Here is a 16749-nt window from a genome sequence, read left to right as displayed (position 1 = left end):
ATGCTGTTTGTGACTAGCAGAGCTATTATATGAGTATGACAGTGGTTGACTGGGAAATCCTAAGGACATTTATATTACTAGAAGGAAAGCTAATACATGTAACATGAGACTATAACATAATGAAACTTCATGAAAAATATGATGGGTGATATTGCAAATATAACCATTTTTACAAAATATAAATGCAAATAAATTAGAAGGAAAAAGAATAGCAGCTATGCACAGCAGGGGAAGCATAGAGAATTTGGGAGGTGATGAGTTTTGTTTGTTTAGGTTTTTTTTCCCCCCTAATTTTATTATTACAAGAAATATGAAAATGCTCTAAAAATGATTGGATTAATGAATTCACAATGTACCAAGTATCATTGATTGTAAACTTTGGAGGGATTTATGCTTTATTAATATGTATTAAAAAATTGATCTGGGTACAAATTGGGCAGCACCAGCCACTGTGCTCAAGCAGTGGGCTCAAGATGACTCTTCTGTCTTTAAGTTAGTTAGAGGGAATCAAAACTCTGCAGTATAACCTGGAGGCTTTGTGAGCATATCTGGGCTCACCCACTGCATCAAGGCTACATTCCTCATTCTTCAAATAATTGTTGCGTGTTTACCATCTGCCCTGCACTTTTTAGGTGCTGGGTATGTAAGAAGACCCAGTCCCCAGTGGTTGATGCTGAGGGACAAGGATCTTCTGGGAGGAGGGAGGGTGGATGTTGTGTAGCAAAAACATGCCACAAGTTGCTAAGACATTTAGTGCCCCAGGGACAGCAGAAGCCCAGTGCCAGGCTCAATGCATCACGAACCCCCAAATGAAACTAGCCCTCTATTAGAGAGGCACTGGGAAGGACTGGCTCAGGCTAGGGGTAGGGTCCTCAACACTGGTGGAAGAGTTTCTGGGACCCTGCAAGGAAAAAGAGATGCAGGAGCTGGAGTCCAGCCTACAAGGCGGGAGCATGGCTGAGGCCGACACTGTGCCCCTAAGCTGGAGGGGATTGGAAGGCGCCTGGCTGGCACTCCCATCTGGCACCTACCACTTGGTCAACCCAGGCACTAGGCACGGTGGCCGGTGGTCGGGGTTGCAGCCCAGGGGTTGCTCAGGAGGCTGGCTCACATACTCTGTGGTGGCTGGGAAGCGCGGCCCGAGATCATGGAGGCGCTCCCGGCATCATCCTCAAAGTCTCTAGCTCCTTGCCACCCCGCATGCTGCCTGCACCCGCCGCCTCCTTTGCGCCAAAAACCGGGATAAGGTCACAGCTGGGTCCTCTCCGACTCCATTCCCACCGCCTCTGCAGCGGAAAGGAGGGAGGCAGGAGCGTTTTGTCCGGAGAGGAAGGAGACAAAGCCCGCCAGCTCGCAGCTGGGCAGCCCTAAGAGGTGGAGGTGGCAGCTCGAGTGCGCAAGGCCTCAGAGTAGGGCGGGGGTACCAATCCCTTTAGGCCCCGCCTCAGGCTCTGGCCTCACCCTCGCTGCCGGGTAATATGGCTCTTCTGCCTCTGGAAGTCCCTGCAAAGCGCTGTCGGGGGTTGTAGGGGGGCCCAGAAGGAATGGGGTCTGAATTAGGGGGTAGCTGGAGGAGGACGTAGTGGACACGGAATTGGGTGCTCAGGATGCTGCCTTGATTTCCTCTCTGGAGGCTGTAGAGCATCTGGTCTCCTTCACTAGGTGCCTTGCAACAAACCAGTTCTGACGTTGAGCCAGGGCAAGGAGCCAGGCAGGAATGAGGTGTAGGGGTGAGAGTGGGCCACTTAGTACAGGATCTGCATGACAGACACACTAAATAGTTGTGAATAATGGCCAAAGGTCTGAATCTGCCAGCCTGACGGAGAAGTAATTAACATTAGATTCCTCTTTAAGCTAAAAAGGCTTTGCTACCTCTAAACATTTAGTCAGATTAAACACAGATTTTGCACTGAAGGACACTAGGGAACAATTCGCAATTCAAGAGTGAAGGCTAATGTCCCCTAACTCATTCAAGACCTTAGTGCTGGCACTAATTTCTGCCACCACTCCAGGAATGCAGAGTTGCTTTTGATTTACTATATTGTTAGTCAGGCACAGTTCTTGTGCATTATCCTTGACCTTTCCTATGAGTATATCCCTTGTTCACAAGAGGGCTTGTGCTATCATTCTGAAAAGTCTAATGAGGCCTCCTCACAGATAATATTAGTTTAGTCTCCTGTCTTTAATAGTTTGATATTAATGTCTCAATGTCCTAAAATATCATTTTGGAAGGACCTGCAATTCTCTTTGTACAATTGTCCACATGATAAATATCCTGTGAGTCCCAGAGCTTACTCATTGGAAAGGTCTTTAGATCTATTTAGTCCAGATATGGAGGAGATGGGACTCTGACCACATCCCCCTCCAATCCTGTTATTTTTTTGCATTGACCATGTCCTGTACAGGTGTTAGCCTGCAGAGCTGGGCTATCCCAAGTCTGTGCCCATGCCAGCATCGCAGGGTCCATCAGGTCACTGCACTGTTGCAGTTCAAAGAAACACTACTGGAACAAATGAGAGGTAAGTGAGCACAAACCTCTCTTAAGGCAGAGGCCAGTCTGTCTTTGCAGAAACATGTTCGGAGACCCACAATGTCACATATTTCTTCTTCCCATTTCTCTATTAACAGTGGAGTCCCTATCCCAGGGGTGACACTTCAGGAAGAACTCTAAGTGTCCTGATACCAGATTAGGCTCAGCCCATACCATGAGGCTCCCAGTGAGAACTGGGTGGCTTTTCAAGTCCAGCAGGCTAACTGTCCCCATCAGAAAAAGCTTCTGTGTGTTTGAATCATGTATAGCCTTAATAAGTGAAGAAGCCACATCCATGATGGGCATAACAAGATGAGGCACTTGAACTCTGTATCTAAGGCCTTGATGGGCTATCTGCACTTTCTGCTCTTTCCTCTGAGTCATGGGGCTCTGTAGAGTGGGGGAACCTAAACCTGGGGACCAAGAATCCTGAAGTGCCTGATAGAAGAAAGACACATGTTCAGAGTGATGAAACAAAGTGGGGGGCTTTAATTTTTAATCCAGATTGAATTATCCTGCCATGGAATAATCTGTTTTTATGATGAATAAGCAATTATGCAATTTTTATTTGTGATTATTATTATTAATGATAAATTTTGCCTGATTACAGCCTGGACAGAGAGTTAATTCCAGAGAATTCAGTGCACTCTGGCAGAGTATCAGTTGAATGCAATTTTGTTCATACTTCCAGTCTAATCCAGAAAGACAATATGAAGAAATCTAATTTAAATATGTGTGTTTACAAGTTTACAAAGTAAAATAATACATATAATAGCATTCCATATGTATTTTCTGAGTTTGAAACTTGGATATGTTGTGGCATTATTTAGACCAGATATAGTGGACAATCCCATGGGATTAAGTGCTCTTAAGCAAGAATAGGAAACCCTATTTCATGACAGGAATACCCTACTTCCATGTCCAGATGAGCCTGGGTTTGGGCACTGCTCTGGGTGGATCAGAGTATGCCCTGTAACCCAGGCCATGACTACATGGGGAGGTTTGTACCTGATACTTCTCACTGTGTGTCTCAATAACACATGGCCATGACTTCAGCAATGACAGAGCTTGGATTCACAGAGAACTTGTTCTGGCTCGTATCTGGAGGTCTAGGCTCAGACCTTGAGAGACTGATTGTATTGTGTCACCAATTATAACATCTTCTATACAACTGGTGCAAGCCCTTCTTTGAGGGCCTATGGATTCAAATCTAACAGGTTGTGATGGAGAATCAGAGACAGAAAAACAGAATTGGGAGGGTCTTGGAGGACATCACCGATCCTGGGCCTGACTGCTGTAACTGCACCTGGGACAGGAATTCTGGGAAAAGGGAGAACCACAGGATTATGACTGATTCCTGAGACACTCACATCTGGGAGCTGCCACCAGAAAGAGAAAGAACACAAGGGTTTCATGTCCCAATGGATGAGGCCTATGATTTACTGACAAAATTTTCATGGATGAGAAGGATCCTGAATTTAAGGCAATGTGGGCCAAGAAAACTTGTTTCTTGTAGGACAATCTGTTGTGCTATGTGGTAATTTCCATTTGGTTGTATCTTTATAAATAAAGGTCATTCTCTGTGTCTGGGGCTCCTCAGAGAGGAGGAGGCTGACTGGACCCTGGGAGAACAGTCCCCTTCCTGGGATCTCACTTTTCCAAGTACAGGGTTTTCTGTTCCCAGGCCAAAACGTAACATAACCCTGGCTGAAGGAGTTGGTAAGGGAGCCAGTTGCAGTCAAGGAACAAGAATGTCTTTGGCAATATAGGAAATGTGACTCTACCTTCATGGATATACATATATATCAAATATGCAACACAAATACTGGGACTCTAATCTGTCCAATAAAAGTTATGATCCATTTTTCTTGTTTTTTATGTGATTTATGTTGGTTATTTTAGGGTTTTGAGACAGAAGCTAAATATACAAATGTGAATTCAGACAAACCAGGTCTAATCAACATGTGTTATAATTCTGAAAGATGTTGTTTGACTCAAGTAACTTTTGTGAATATTACTTTATCTGAAAGGACTTTCATCCAATATGTATTCAACATTATATAAGCCTGAATTCACACAAGTCAATATTACATGTACTTTATTCTTAGCAGAATAGACATTTCCATGCAGATGCTAATCACACATAGCAGGCTTTTAAACCTGTTTTTCCTAATAATCAGTTGAGTCTGCACCTCAAGACATTCTCCTTTAGGAGGGACTTTAAGGAACATAAATGCTCCTGTGAGCTACACATAGAGATAGCTAGTGTGCTAGTGGAATGTCAAAAGTCAATATAATGTTAGATCAATGTTATTGGTTGAATTCTTTCTCCAAATTCCCATGTTCAAGCCCTAACACTTGTCCTGTGAATGTGACCTTATTTTCAAATAGGGTCTTTGAAGATATTAGTTAAGATATGGGCAGGTTGGATTAGAGTTGGCCCTACTCCAACATAACTGGTTTCCTTATCTGAAGGGAAGAATTTGATACAGACAGGCCAATTGAAGTAAAGCACCAGTTAATGACTGAGTTAGGAATTGAATTCCAAGGATTTCAGGCAAAATATTAGTGGGTAGGAGGGGGAAGGAAATGATTCTTCCCTACAGACTTGAGATTGATAGCCTTCAGTACTGGAAGACAACATATTTGTATTGTGTCAAGCCATCTAATGATGATAATTTTTTTTTCATATGATTACTTAATTCATAAATATTGTATAAATTTTACTAGCTTAAGTTGTATATTTGGCCAAATAAAACTTACATTAACAAATGATTGGTGTGTCATAGTATATTATTCAGCCGAAGTTGGTGCGGATGTAAAGTATCAGAAATCTGTTGGGATTTATAAAAGTTATTTATTTGGGGGTAGAAGCTTATAGTCACAACATCATAAAGTGTAAGTTATTTCCCTCACCAAAGTCTGTTGCCACATGTTGGAGAAAGATGGCTGCTGGTCTCTGTGAGGGTTCTGCCTTCATCTTCCTACTAAGGCTCTGTTGTCCCAACTCCTTCCATTCTTAAGCTGTAGGATAGCATAATGCTTGTCTCTCTTCCTTGGTCTCATTTCTTTCTGGGCTTTCTCAGCTGTTCAGGGCTCTGGTCTCTTCAGCTGCTAAATTAGCAATTGAATGGCTTCACTCTCTTCCTGTGGCCCCAACAGTTTTTGTGATCTATGTATCTTTAAAAAAATACAATTAAAATTTTTTAAAAATTAAAAAAAGAAAAAAGAAAATACAGGCCATGAAAATAGAAAAGAAAATACACCTCAAACTCTCTTCTCTACTGTGCCATTTTCTCTGTGAGTGTCTGCTTACCAAGGGGGATGAGACTCAACATCCTACTGACATGACCTAATCAAAGACCTAATTTTAATTTAATCAAGTTAGGGTGAAAACTCTAAAATTAATACAATAAAGTGGGAACACACCCAGTGGAACAGACGACTTTAAAAACATAATCCAATATCTATTTCTGGAATTCATAGTGCCAAATTGCTACACATAGGGTCAGTGTGTCAGACTTCTTTTACTTGCTAAGACTGTAGATTAAAGAATGGACTGGGTCATCAGGAGTGTTTAATATATATGCTATCATTGTCCTTGGGAAGTGTTGACTTATTGAACTATTAGGAGACAGAGTCATTTTATATATGAGACAGTATCAGAGAGATCAAGTACCTTGCCTTAGGTGGTCAGAGACATAATAGAGCCAGTATCTAAACCTGGCCTTGGCCAGTGTAATGGGGGAGGGGGTCAAGTGGGGGTGCTGAAGGAGAGGAAAAGCCTTAGGTTTTTGGCCCCTGAGACTCCAAGGAAGAGGCAAATGTCAAAGTTATGAGGAATGGGATGGATGGGGTGGGATGGCAGGGGCTAAAGCCAGCAACTCTCTGCTTGGAAACTCCCTGTCCAGCCCTGAATGACATCACCAGCCTGAGGGTTGTGGCTCTTTTTGGGCTCCTTGTAGTTCCCAAACTCCCCTTGTGGTCAGACCAATGGAAGAATTCATTTACTTTCTTTTATCTTTCAATTTCAGGATCTTGGAAAGCCAGTGATGCCCAATTTGGTGTGGAAAGGAATTTAGGCCTTATGTAGGTCTTATACCTGTCCAGCAGGTAGAAAGAGCCCAGGGGGTGAGGGAGGCAGTCAGTGTTCCAGCCCTGCTAATTCCTTTAGGATATAGGTCTGAGTCATCTTTTTCAGCTTGCAACCAAACCGGCTCTGGACTAGAGTAGGAGTTCGAGAATACAGACAGGAGTGACCTCAGCAGGGTCACAGGACTAATGCAGATATGGGTCTAATGTGTCCAACGTTTGCTGCCCTCCACTAAAACTGGTTGGGACATTGCTTCTACTACATGGTCAGTTGCCAACCCAAGAATATGAATAGCACAAGCGAAGGAAAAGTGAAAGAAAGGAAGCAGCAGCTAATTCCTCCAACTAGCTATTCCTGGTGGGTCTCTATTATAAATATGCACCCCCAGTGCTGGCACATGGACAGAGTCATATTTCTCCTTTTATGCAGCCCAGACCTGATTCTGAGGCCCTTTATCCCTCAATTTGCCTTGACCTAGCACTTAGACTTAGTCTATTACTAAGCCCTGTCACTTGACTTCAATACCCTCCCCCCTCCCACAAGGTTACCAGTATGTAGGGGATGCTGTCATATAAACTGCTCCCCAGGGATCAGAAGCCCTTCTATATGATCTGGGCTTGGAGCTACTGGTCAACATAGCTTTTGATCTACAGGGTACCTATAATCATGTTGACCTGGATATATGGTGTCTTCCCAAGCTGTGACCCCAGAAAATCCTCCACATCCCTCTGCAGAGTCCAGATGTCCCCCTCCATCTGGTTCCTATATGAGATGTCCCTGTAGACAGGAAAATTGTGCATCCAAGAGTGCCCCACAATAAAGGGTAGTTTGGGTAGAGATTAGGATGGTGTGCTGCCAGGCACTGGGAATAGGATTCTGTTCATGCATTTGAGGAGGATTAGTATAGGGTAAAGCAGAAGTTGAGCCACAACATGGTCAGCAGAGTATATGGCAGGTAGACAACATGACTATGAGTCATCTCTGGGACTTTGAGTTTAAAATTAAGGTTCCAGTTTCTCTTTCCAGTACCTAGCCTTGGCCTTAGATATTCCAAACAGGCTTCACCATGTGTATCTCAGCATAGGTGGGGTAACCATTAGCTGCTGGGGCCCATCCCTTATCAGCAAGTAGGTGGATAGTTTAAAAATTAACCACAGAAGGCAAAGTGCAAACTCTCTGCCTAGAGAAACCCATAAAAATATTGGCGTGCATTTTCATCTTTCTCTCCCATTTCTCAGCAAGCGTTATTCTTTCCCCACTTCCCAAATAAATTGTTTTTACTGACCTAACTAAACTGGCATGTTCATACATTCATTTATGCAACATAGCAAAGAACCTAGAGGAATCCAACACTTCTCCATCTTCATTTCGTGAGTCACTGCCTAGAGAAACATAAGTGAATGGTACTTCCCAATCCCCACCAGAAACTGATGAGATTTAAGGACTGTCTGTGCCCTCTTTTGGTTCTGACATTCTAAAGAGGTTCACAGGCTAGGGGGTTCTTGGATGATTTCCCAAATAACATTAACTCAATCTGTCCAAACTTTTGGCTCCCTCCATGTTGGTGGCAGGGGCTAGTCCCCAGCTGTGTAGATCCAAGGAACTTCTGAGTGGTGGGTGAAACCACCATTTAGGCCTGACTGGACACATGGCCTAAATTGAGCAGGAGGAGTCTGCAGGAAGTTTACCAGACTCTTTCTAAGTTGTAATGTTTCCTTAGATCATTAATTAACACTTTTAAATTAAAGTGCTTTGATATTCCCACTACTTCTGTCTTTATTCTTTGTCTGTGAGATGCTTTAGAATGCCTTAGAGACTGAAAATGCATTTCTTAGGGGCTGAGATCCCACCCTCAGCAGTGCAAAGAGGCCTTGCTCCTTCGCCATGCTTGAGGGGTCCAGAGATTCTTTGGGGTGTCATGATGGTCCCTGAGGGTGTTTGCCAGCAAGCCACAGGACCATTAGTCTCTAGTTTTTTAATGGGCTTTTATGACAGGTTTAACTGAGGAACTTGCCCATTAGAACAGCTATGGGGTGAGCTCACTCCTAGCCAGCTCCTAAGACTGTAAAGTAGGCAAAAATGTTTAAAGCTCCCAACCCAGCTCCTTTGCTAGGGTTAGCCTGGCTTGGGTGTTTCATTCTAGGAATGCCTAAGGCTCTGGGAATGCCCAGAGACAAAGTCCCCAATCCTCAAAACATGGGACAGTGAGCAGTGCTCCTGATTTCCAGGATGCTGGCTCAGTGGGCAACTCCATTCCATCAGGTCAGTGGTGGGACCCCATCCAGAATGAGGGACACATTTTCCAAACATGGATAATGGGCATCCCTTAAATTGGAACAACCTGTATTGTCTAGTCTTTTTCTTCTAACCCATGTGGCCACATTATGACTGAGAGTGGGCTCTGTATGGGACCCTGAATTCCAGTTAAACCTGTGTAAGAGAGGAAAGGACAGATGGATCTGAGGGCCAGAGACCATAGCCACATGCTTGTGTCTCCTTAAAACAGGAGTTCTTAACAAGAGGTCTGTGGGATAAAAAGGTTGATCCCTGCCTTAAAATGATGAGGAAATGTACTCTAATTACCAAACCTCTCCCATCTAGAATAAGGAACCGCCTCATGTGACATCAATTAGGATTAAAAGTTACCTGGCTTTCCTAGCTCTTTATTTCCTTGTAACGCTTTACCTCTTCCAGGAAAAAATGCTTGCAAGGTTCCTTTATGGGAAGTAACTAATGGGAAACAGTCGCCAAAGCAGGCCCAATTAGTGTCTTTTGGGGGCAGGACTTCTCTAGACAACTTAGCTCCATACCTAGTAGCTTCCCAGGGACTTTCCTAGAAGAAAAAAGCTGGAGGGTCCTGCACAAAGTTTCTGCTGTGGACATACCCTGGGAGCTTTGCATCAGGTGGTTTTAAAGTCAAGTATTTCCCTAAGCTAAGTTAATTGCATGAAATTCTTCTCTTCTAACCTGTGCTTGCTTTAACTTTGTTAGTCTGCTCACGCCTAGAAACCTGTAAATCGGATTTCTGGTTCACTTGTTACAAATTGGATAATGGTGAAAGATAACTGTTGGAGAAAAACAGCACTCACAGGGATACTGAGACTGATATAACTGCAGGCAGGAAAATTTATTGTGCAGCTCTCCCAATGGAGGGGTTCTGAAGAATAGACTTAAGCCCACTTCTGGAAAGGGGGGATTTGAATTTATACAATACATTCCTAGGTGGGGAAATGATAGTCAGTGATAGGGGGTTGAGGATCTGAGTAAAGTTCGGGAACCAATATGAAGCTCTAAAGGTGAAAATTTCCCCTTGTATGACTAGAGGGTAATGGGTTAGGGAGTTATGTTTTCTTGGAATGCTGGAAGAGCAGGTTTTGCTTTGATCTGCAGGGAGTGAAGGTCTTTATCTCACTTTATTCCCAATTCCTTGTTTTTTCTTTGTTCAACCTTTGGGGAAGTGCCATGCTTTCAGACCTGTAGGCTTATGGGGGATGGGAGTTCTTTCCTCAATGCATGCCAGTGGTAACTGAGTCACAGCTTGTTAATTATTGCAAACCTCGTGAGAGGGATCCTCTAAATTTCCTCTTAGTTTATATATATATATGTAGGGGGATCTGGATATATATATATGTATATTTATATATATATGTAGGGGGATCTGGATATATATATATGTATATTTATATATATATGTAGGGGGATCTGGATATTGGGGTGTATAGTACTGGGTAGAATGGGAGGGTGAGGGGGTTGGGGGCATTGGCTCATTCCAGCTACTTCCTGCCGTCAAGGGGCAGAGAAAATTTCCCTTCTATTATGTTCAGTGGGTTGTCATTTCAGGTTCTGCAGGGGTCGTTATTGATTGCAACTTTTCAGGAAGATTCCCACTCACATATTTCTGAGTCATTGTACAATTTGGTGTATGAATTGGGAGAGGAGCAGTAAGAGACAGAGGCTAAAAAGACAAAACATAAATACAATCAGTAATAGTGTTATAATGGGTAAAATGATTGCTTTTTAAGGATGAAGAAAAGTAAGAGAGGAATGAGGATAGCCATGTTTGATTTTCAAAGTTATTATCTCAGACTTATTTCTGCTGTTGAGGGGTGGAGCAGGGTTTTTTTTTTTTTGAGTTATTGTGATGGTGTTTTAGAGGTTAACAGCTGGTATTGAATTTCATGCCCTAGTAGGAAGTCGTTCACGTGATTCTGGGTGACGTTCTGGACTGTGGTTTGAATGAACTGTTTTATAGCTTGGAGAATGTATGATTTTGCTAATATTAAAAGAAGGAGGGTTATTAGTGGGGTGAGTATGGGAAGTAACTATGAGTTTCAGGGCTAAGATAATAAGGAAAACCCATGAGTTATAGTGTCAGTAGCTAGAATATTAATATAATTTATTTGATGGGCCATACGCTATGAGGTTTGAGTGACATTAAATTTAGTTTAGGTATAAGAAGATTTACATAGACATACACAGACTTTTAGTGGGAATAGGAAATTCCAGATTATTGACTGTGGATTCATAACAATGTTTGGTGAGTTTTGTTTTTCATGTACTTAAGATTTCCAACCAGTAAGACTACACAGCATGGCCAAAATTACTTTATTTTTCTTTGTTTGTATACTTTGAGGCATAGACAGGAATAAGTTATTACTACTTTTCATTTTGGGCTGTAGGGTGGTGGCTGGCATTTTATGTAGGGTACTTATATTTTTAGGCAGCAAATAGCAGTTGACTGGTTACAAGAGATTTGTTGCAATGTTTGCAGTAGTAAAAGCATACCTTGTTCCTTCTGCGAGTGGGAGGAGACTAATGCTCAGTTATCTAGCAAGCATGATGAATATTTGTGGGTGATGTCCATGAGCTCTTGGTGAGCAATAGTCAGCTGGAAATGCTGCTACAGGTTTCAGTAGTCACAATGCCCATTTTTCTTCTGGACCCACTCTGCTGCTTCTCAGGATTCAATGTTATGGCTCTAGATCTTTTTGAGGATATTTGCTTTAACCATCTCAAGAGGGTTGTTAGAGGAGTTGACTGGGATATGACAGTTACCTGTTGCTGCTGGCAGACATTTCATATGTCTTTTCATAGATTTCTTATTCACAGAGAGTGGTTTATAACTGTTCATTGTTCTTGTCTTGTTTGTTTTTTTTTTTTTTTTTTGTATCTGCAATTCATATCTGGATAGGGATGGTGGTTCTGAGAGTGACCAGACATTAATGGGCCAAGTCCTCTATCTGCAACAGGCTATGGCATGCTGCACATAGTTGCTTCTGTTATTTTATTTATTTTTTTACTAAGGGAACATATTGTAATTTGGTTCCTTTTACAATACCAGAGGGTATTTGTTTAGAATGTTGCCTCCACCACAAACTTTACTTAAAGCTAATGTTGGTGCTGACTAGACTTAATTTACAAGGTAAATTAGTGTTCATCACTTCACTGTTTAAGCTTGTGCTAATGCCTGCTCTGCTTTTTTTTTTAAAGCAGTCTCCTGCAGATTCTCTTATTTCCATGAAAATCTTTTCTAGGTTAACACATACAATGGTTTTTAATATTCAAGCTAAATGAGAGATGAAGGGTTTTTAGTATTTTAACAATATTACAAGCTCTTATTAATTTGAGAAAACATTGTACATTATCAATTACAGCAAAAGGTAACAGTTTTTGTTTTATTCAACTCAACATTAAAGAATTAGACAAAGCTGCTTGAATAGCTTGTTTCAATTGTTTGCTCATTTCAGGTTTTTAAGATAAGATACTACTGATTCGGATACTTCTTTTATTCTGTAAAAAGAATTATTGGTTAACATAATATTATTAATTTAATGAAATAGGGTTATAGCTACAGGTTTTTTATACAGTCAGATTTTTGTCACCAGGTCAGGATAGACCATTGAGTTATGCACACAGCCTTGGGAAAGCACTGCAAAATCTACCATTGACTTTTTCACATGAAGGTGAATGCAGGCTGACTTGATTTGCCTAAAAGATACTAGAGAAAGCTTTAGCAAGATTGAAAACAAAGTGATAGTGACAATACTGGATATTAATTTTTATTTAAAAACTAACAATATTTAGGGTTGCTTCATACAGCAGTGGTGTTAGTTTACTTTATGATAATATATGACCTCATGGCAGCTTTCAATGTGAATTGAACAAGTATGATTTAAAGCATCTGCCTTATGGCAGCTTTCTGTGCAAATCAGATGAGTATGAGTTAAAGCATTTTCTTTTTCTTTTTTTTTTTTTTTTGATTTCCAGGCAGAGAGGTTGTTTTTGTGTTACATGCTATTTTTAATAATAATTAAAACCATGATTAACAACATTATATTTTTATCTAATATTATGCTGGAATATTGTTAAATTTTCAGAAATGTTATATACCTTATAGGTATTCATAAGAACTTTTAACTCACACACTTTTAATTAACATAGAGTTAAAGAATTCCTTTTAACTTTATAGTACTTAAAAAATATTTTTCATTTAACCTATAACATATCAAATTAACTCAACTGTTTTATTACTCCACTTTTTAAGGGGAAAACCAAATCTTTTGCAATCATTTGATATAAAAGATACTTTTCAGGATTTCATTTTGAGAAGACAGGTTTGACCATTATTCTTTTCTAAGAGCGATAAGACTTTTCTTTTAAAAAGTCAAGGACATGATAAAATTAAAGTACAAGAAGCTATTTTGATAAAAGAGAACATTTTTGTACACTGATTAGTCAGGAGAAAATCTCTTTGTGGGAAACGGTATTCTGTTTTCAGTTATTTTAGGCTGATGGTTAACTGTAGGGAGAGTTTGCAATAGAAAATGGGGTTATGAATAAATTATCAATCCCAGTTCCTATGGTAGAAAAATGAATGAGAAGAAGCATCACCCTTTTTGTTATAATATAGGGAGAAATGACAGGAATTGAAAACAGATACAAATTCTTTAAGAGATGTTTGGTTTACCCTCCCCCTAGCAATAGGCATTTGGGATAGAGTTAGAGGGAACAGTTGATTGACACAGATGCTACTTAGCTTACTGAAGAGGTATTTCAGACCATCCAATGACTATCATTCATACATCCCATCAGGTGCTTCTGGTGAACTGGCACTTTCTTGGGCAGCTGGCTTCACTCATGATTAGTGCACCAAGCTGGAAATTCCTTTAACTTTAATAGCTCTGGGAGTGATCAGAATTACAGAGTAAAGTTCCTTACATTTTTGCTTTAATTGAGAATGAGGCTTGTTTTCTTGCCAAGTTCTGATCAGAACATTGTTTGCAGGTCCTGGGTGGGGAAGGTTTTCGATGGACAATCTCTAAGGGGCTAAGCTGAAGAAGGTCTTATCCACCTCATTTGCTGTTTCTCTTCTGTTGGGAAAATCCCTGGTAGGATAGAATGTTGATCTGCCAGCCCTCTCCAGGGAATGAGGGGACAGGTTCCAGAACAAGGGCTAAGAGGGATACCTAGATTAAGTACATTCATTGACTACTTAGAAAACGAAATTTACCAGGACTTTAACAAGTTCAATATTCTTCTGCATATGGTTTTGAATAGAAAAGATATCACCATAATCACCAGACATATATCTAGAATAAGATATAGATACAGTACATAATACTAATTAATGTACTACCCAATGCATAGGTTTCTCTTTGACCTGTAATTAATAGATTCAAGTTCCAGGTTTACAATACCTTACAAGTTATCTCTCTCCATGGGAGCAGGCCACAATGCCAAATGTGTTTAAGGTCTACTCACAATATTCTGGTGATTATTGCTCCACTTTTTATGTTCTTCACACAGACAGCATACTGCAGCACCATTGACCCTAGAGAGAAGCTAGGAAAGTAGGTGCTAGTATTCCACCAGCCTGGTGCATATCATCATTCATCACTATGAAACAGTGCCAGTATGGAGGAAATATCCATTGCATATTTGGCTATATTGAGCCATAAGAGTGTGAAACTGCAATGTAGTCTCCATCAACTTCAGGAGCACAACCAGACATGCAGTAGATACCTTTATTGTTTTAGGGTTCAGTGACCCACCTATGCAATAACTCATATGGGGAGGCAACTTGAAGTATATTGAAGGCCTGGTTTGAATGCACAAGAGAGTTTGAAAATGCTGTTCTATCTCTTGACTTTTATATACACTTCTCAAACACTTCCAATGCATTGTGTTACATATCGAATGAACTTTTTAGTACTTTATTTTTTACTTTCATACTTTTACAATGAAGATTTTAATTAGCAGGTATTTTACTTTAGCAGTATAGGAAAAACTACTTTTATCATTTTTTATAATGAAAACTGAAGATTTCCAATGGAATCAAGGTAACTTTTCATTGCCACCACTTGAGCATGCACATTGAGGTGACTTGTAGACATGTTTCACTGCTTTGAATTTATTTTTTTGAACAACTTCAAGAAGTTTCTCTGCTTTTCCAGAAATTGAAATAATTCCACTTGTGAATTATGCATTAAATCCACTCAGTAGACAGTATTGATATTTAAATACTTATTTTTAGCTTATGTTTCACTGTTAACCAATTTGTAATAAGTTAACTCCAAATCTGATTTCCTAGACCCAAGCAAACTGACAAAGTTATACACAGGTTTCAAAGTTGAGCACAAAATTAAGCACAGATTAAAACAGAAGAATTTTATACCTTTATCATCTCTAGACACTCTTTGATGTTAACTGATGGCACATGAGGTTTCTTATTTTCCAGAAGTTTAGTAACCAGCCTGGATCTTGAGCTCTACCACACCTTTTTAGGCACAACTGAGTTTAAACCAAGAAGGCTATTTCTAAAAGGGAGTTTTTCAAACCTTGAGGTTTATTTCCTTATTTCTTTAAGGAGAAATGACATGAAGTTTCGAGGTCTCAGATCTGTCCTCCTTTCTTACACTGGATTAACTGGAATTCAGGGTTTCATATAAAGGCTGTTTTCATCTATATTATAGCCATGTATACAAGCAGTAGGCAGAATTTCCTGATTCTTGAGAAGAGACCCCTATGGGAATTTTCCTGGTATTCTAGAGGCTATCCTCATTATTTTGGGATGAATGAAGCACATTTTTAGTTAACTGATCTGGCACCACAGAGTCCTAGTCTGACTAAAATTTTAACCACTCCACATAATTTTGATCTGATGTTCTGTCCCATTGTTCTGAGATTTTCAATTTTCAGAACCTTCCTGTCATACAGGCACCCCTGCAGGCAACCTAGGTCTTGGGGGATATCTGATTTCCAGATATCAGATCAAAGCACCCAAGTTGAATTGGTGGGAGATGTTTTGATCAGCTGCCCCAAATCAAAACACCTGAGATGTCTGTCTCAGGGGATATTTGGCTGCCTTCTGAATGGATGGAACCAAGGAATAGGTGTCATTCAAAGTTTACTGTGCTGATTCTTGGCACCCCTGACATTTCAGGGTCTGAGACTCACTACACAGTTACCCAAATAGAAGTTCCTGAGTTAAATCTCATGAAATGTTAGGCTGCTCTCTGAATCTAAGCACCTATGCCTTCAAGTCTTGGGGGACATTTAAAGTTATTTCTGTAGTTCACACCATTCTAGGAATCAGAGACCCTTTTACGAGGCATTCCTGGGGCTGTTTGGGCATTGGAAGGCAGGTCAAATAAATCAGATGCCCTCTAAGTCAAATACTGTTCCCTCCTAAGAGAAGAGGCACAAAGCTTCTTCCTCCAATACTTCCAGAATTCTTTGACAAAGTACTGGTTTTATGACTTACTGTCTGATAGTTTCCCAGTTAGACCAGCCATCAAAAGGCCATTAAGTGATTAGAGGTCAATTGTTCTAACTAACAGACTTTGGGGCCCTGAGGAAATCACTTCCTTACTAGAAAAGCCATTTTCCCAGTTTCCCACTTTTTGAGTTATCCCAAAGCATTTTAACACAAACCTGTAAAGAGAAATTCAGTAGCAAGAATTATGAATGTAAAACATGGGTAAAGGTTAATATACAAGGGTATCCTGACCTGTGACACCCCTGTGGAAAGGGAACTCCCATGGGATCCATCCTGGCTCTGACCACTCCTTCCCAGAAAATCAGACCTGCAGAGGCATGGGCTTCTGAAGTCCTCTGGCTCTCTGGC

The 16749-nt window shown here is 40.7% G+C and overlaps 1 gene segment (V, D, J or C); it reads left to right on the top strand.

Annotated features, from left to right (window-relative positions):
- Positions 1-2392: 2392 nt before the first annotated feature.
- LOC101444876 (immunoglobulin heavy variable 4-59-like) overlaps positions 2393-16749 on the top strand; it is a 64813-nt gene continuing 50456 nt past the window's right edge. Inside the window, 1 exon segment of the V gene segment in view lies at positions 2393-2519. Coding sequence covers positions 2393-2519 — 127 coding nt within the window.

Source organism: Dasypus novemcinctus, chromosome 19, assembly GCF_030445035.2.
Source record: "Dasypus novemcinctus isolate mDasNov1 chromosome 19, mDasNov1.1.hap2, whole genome shotgun sequence".
NCBI lineage: Eukaryota > Metazoa > Chordata > Mammalia > Cingulata > Dasypodidae > Dasypus > Dasypus novemcinctus.
Note: the sequence above shows the minus strand (reverse complement) of the source record. Positions and strands in the feature narration are given on the sequence as shown.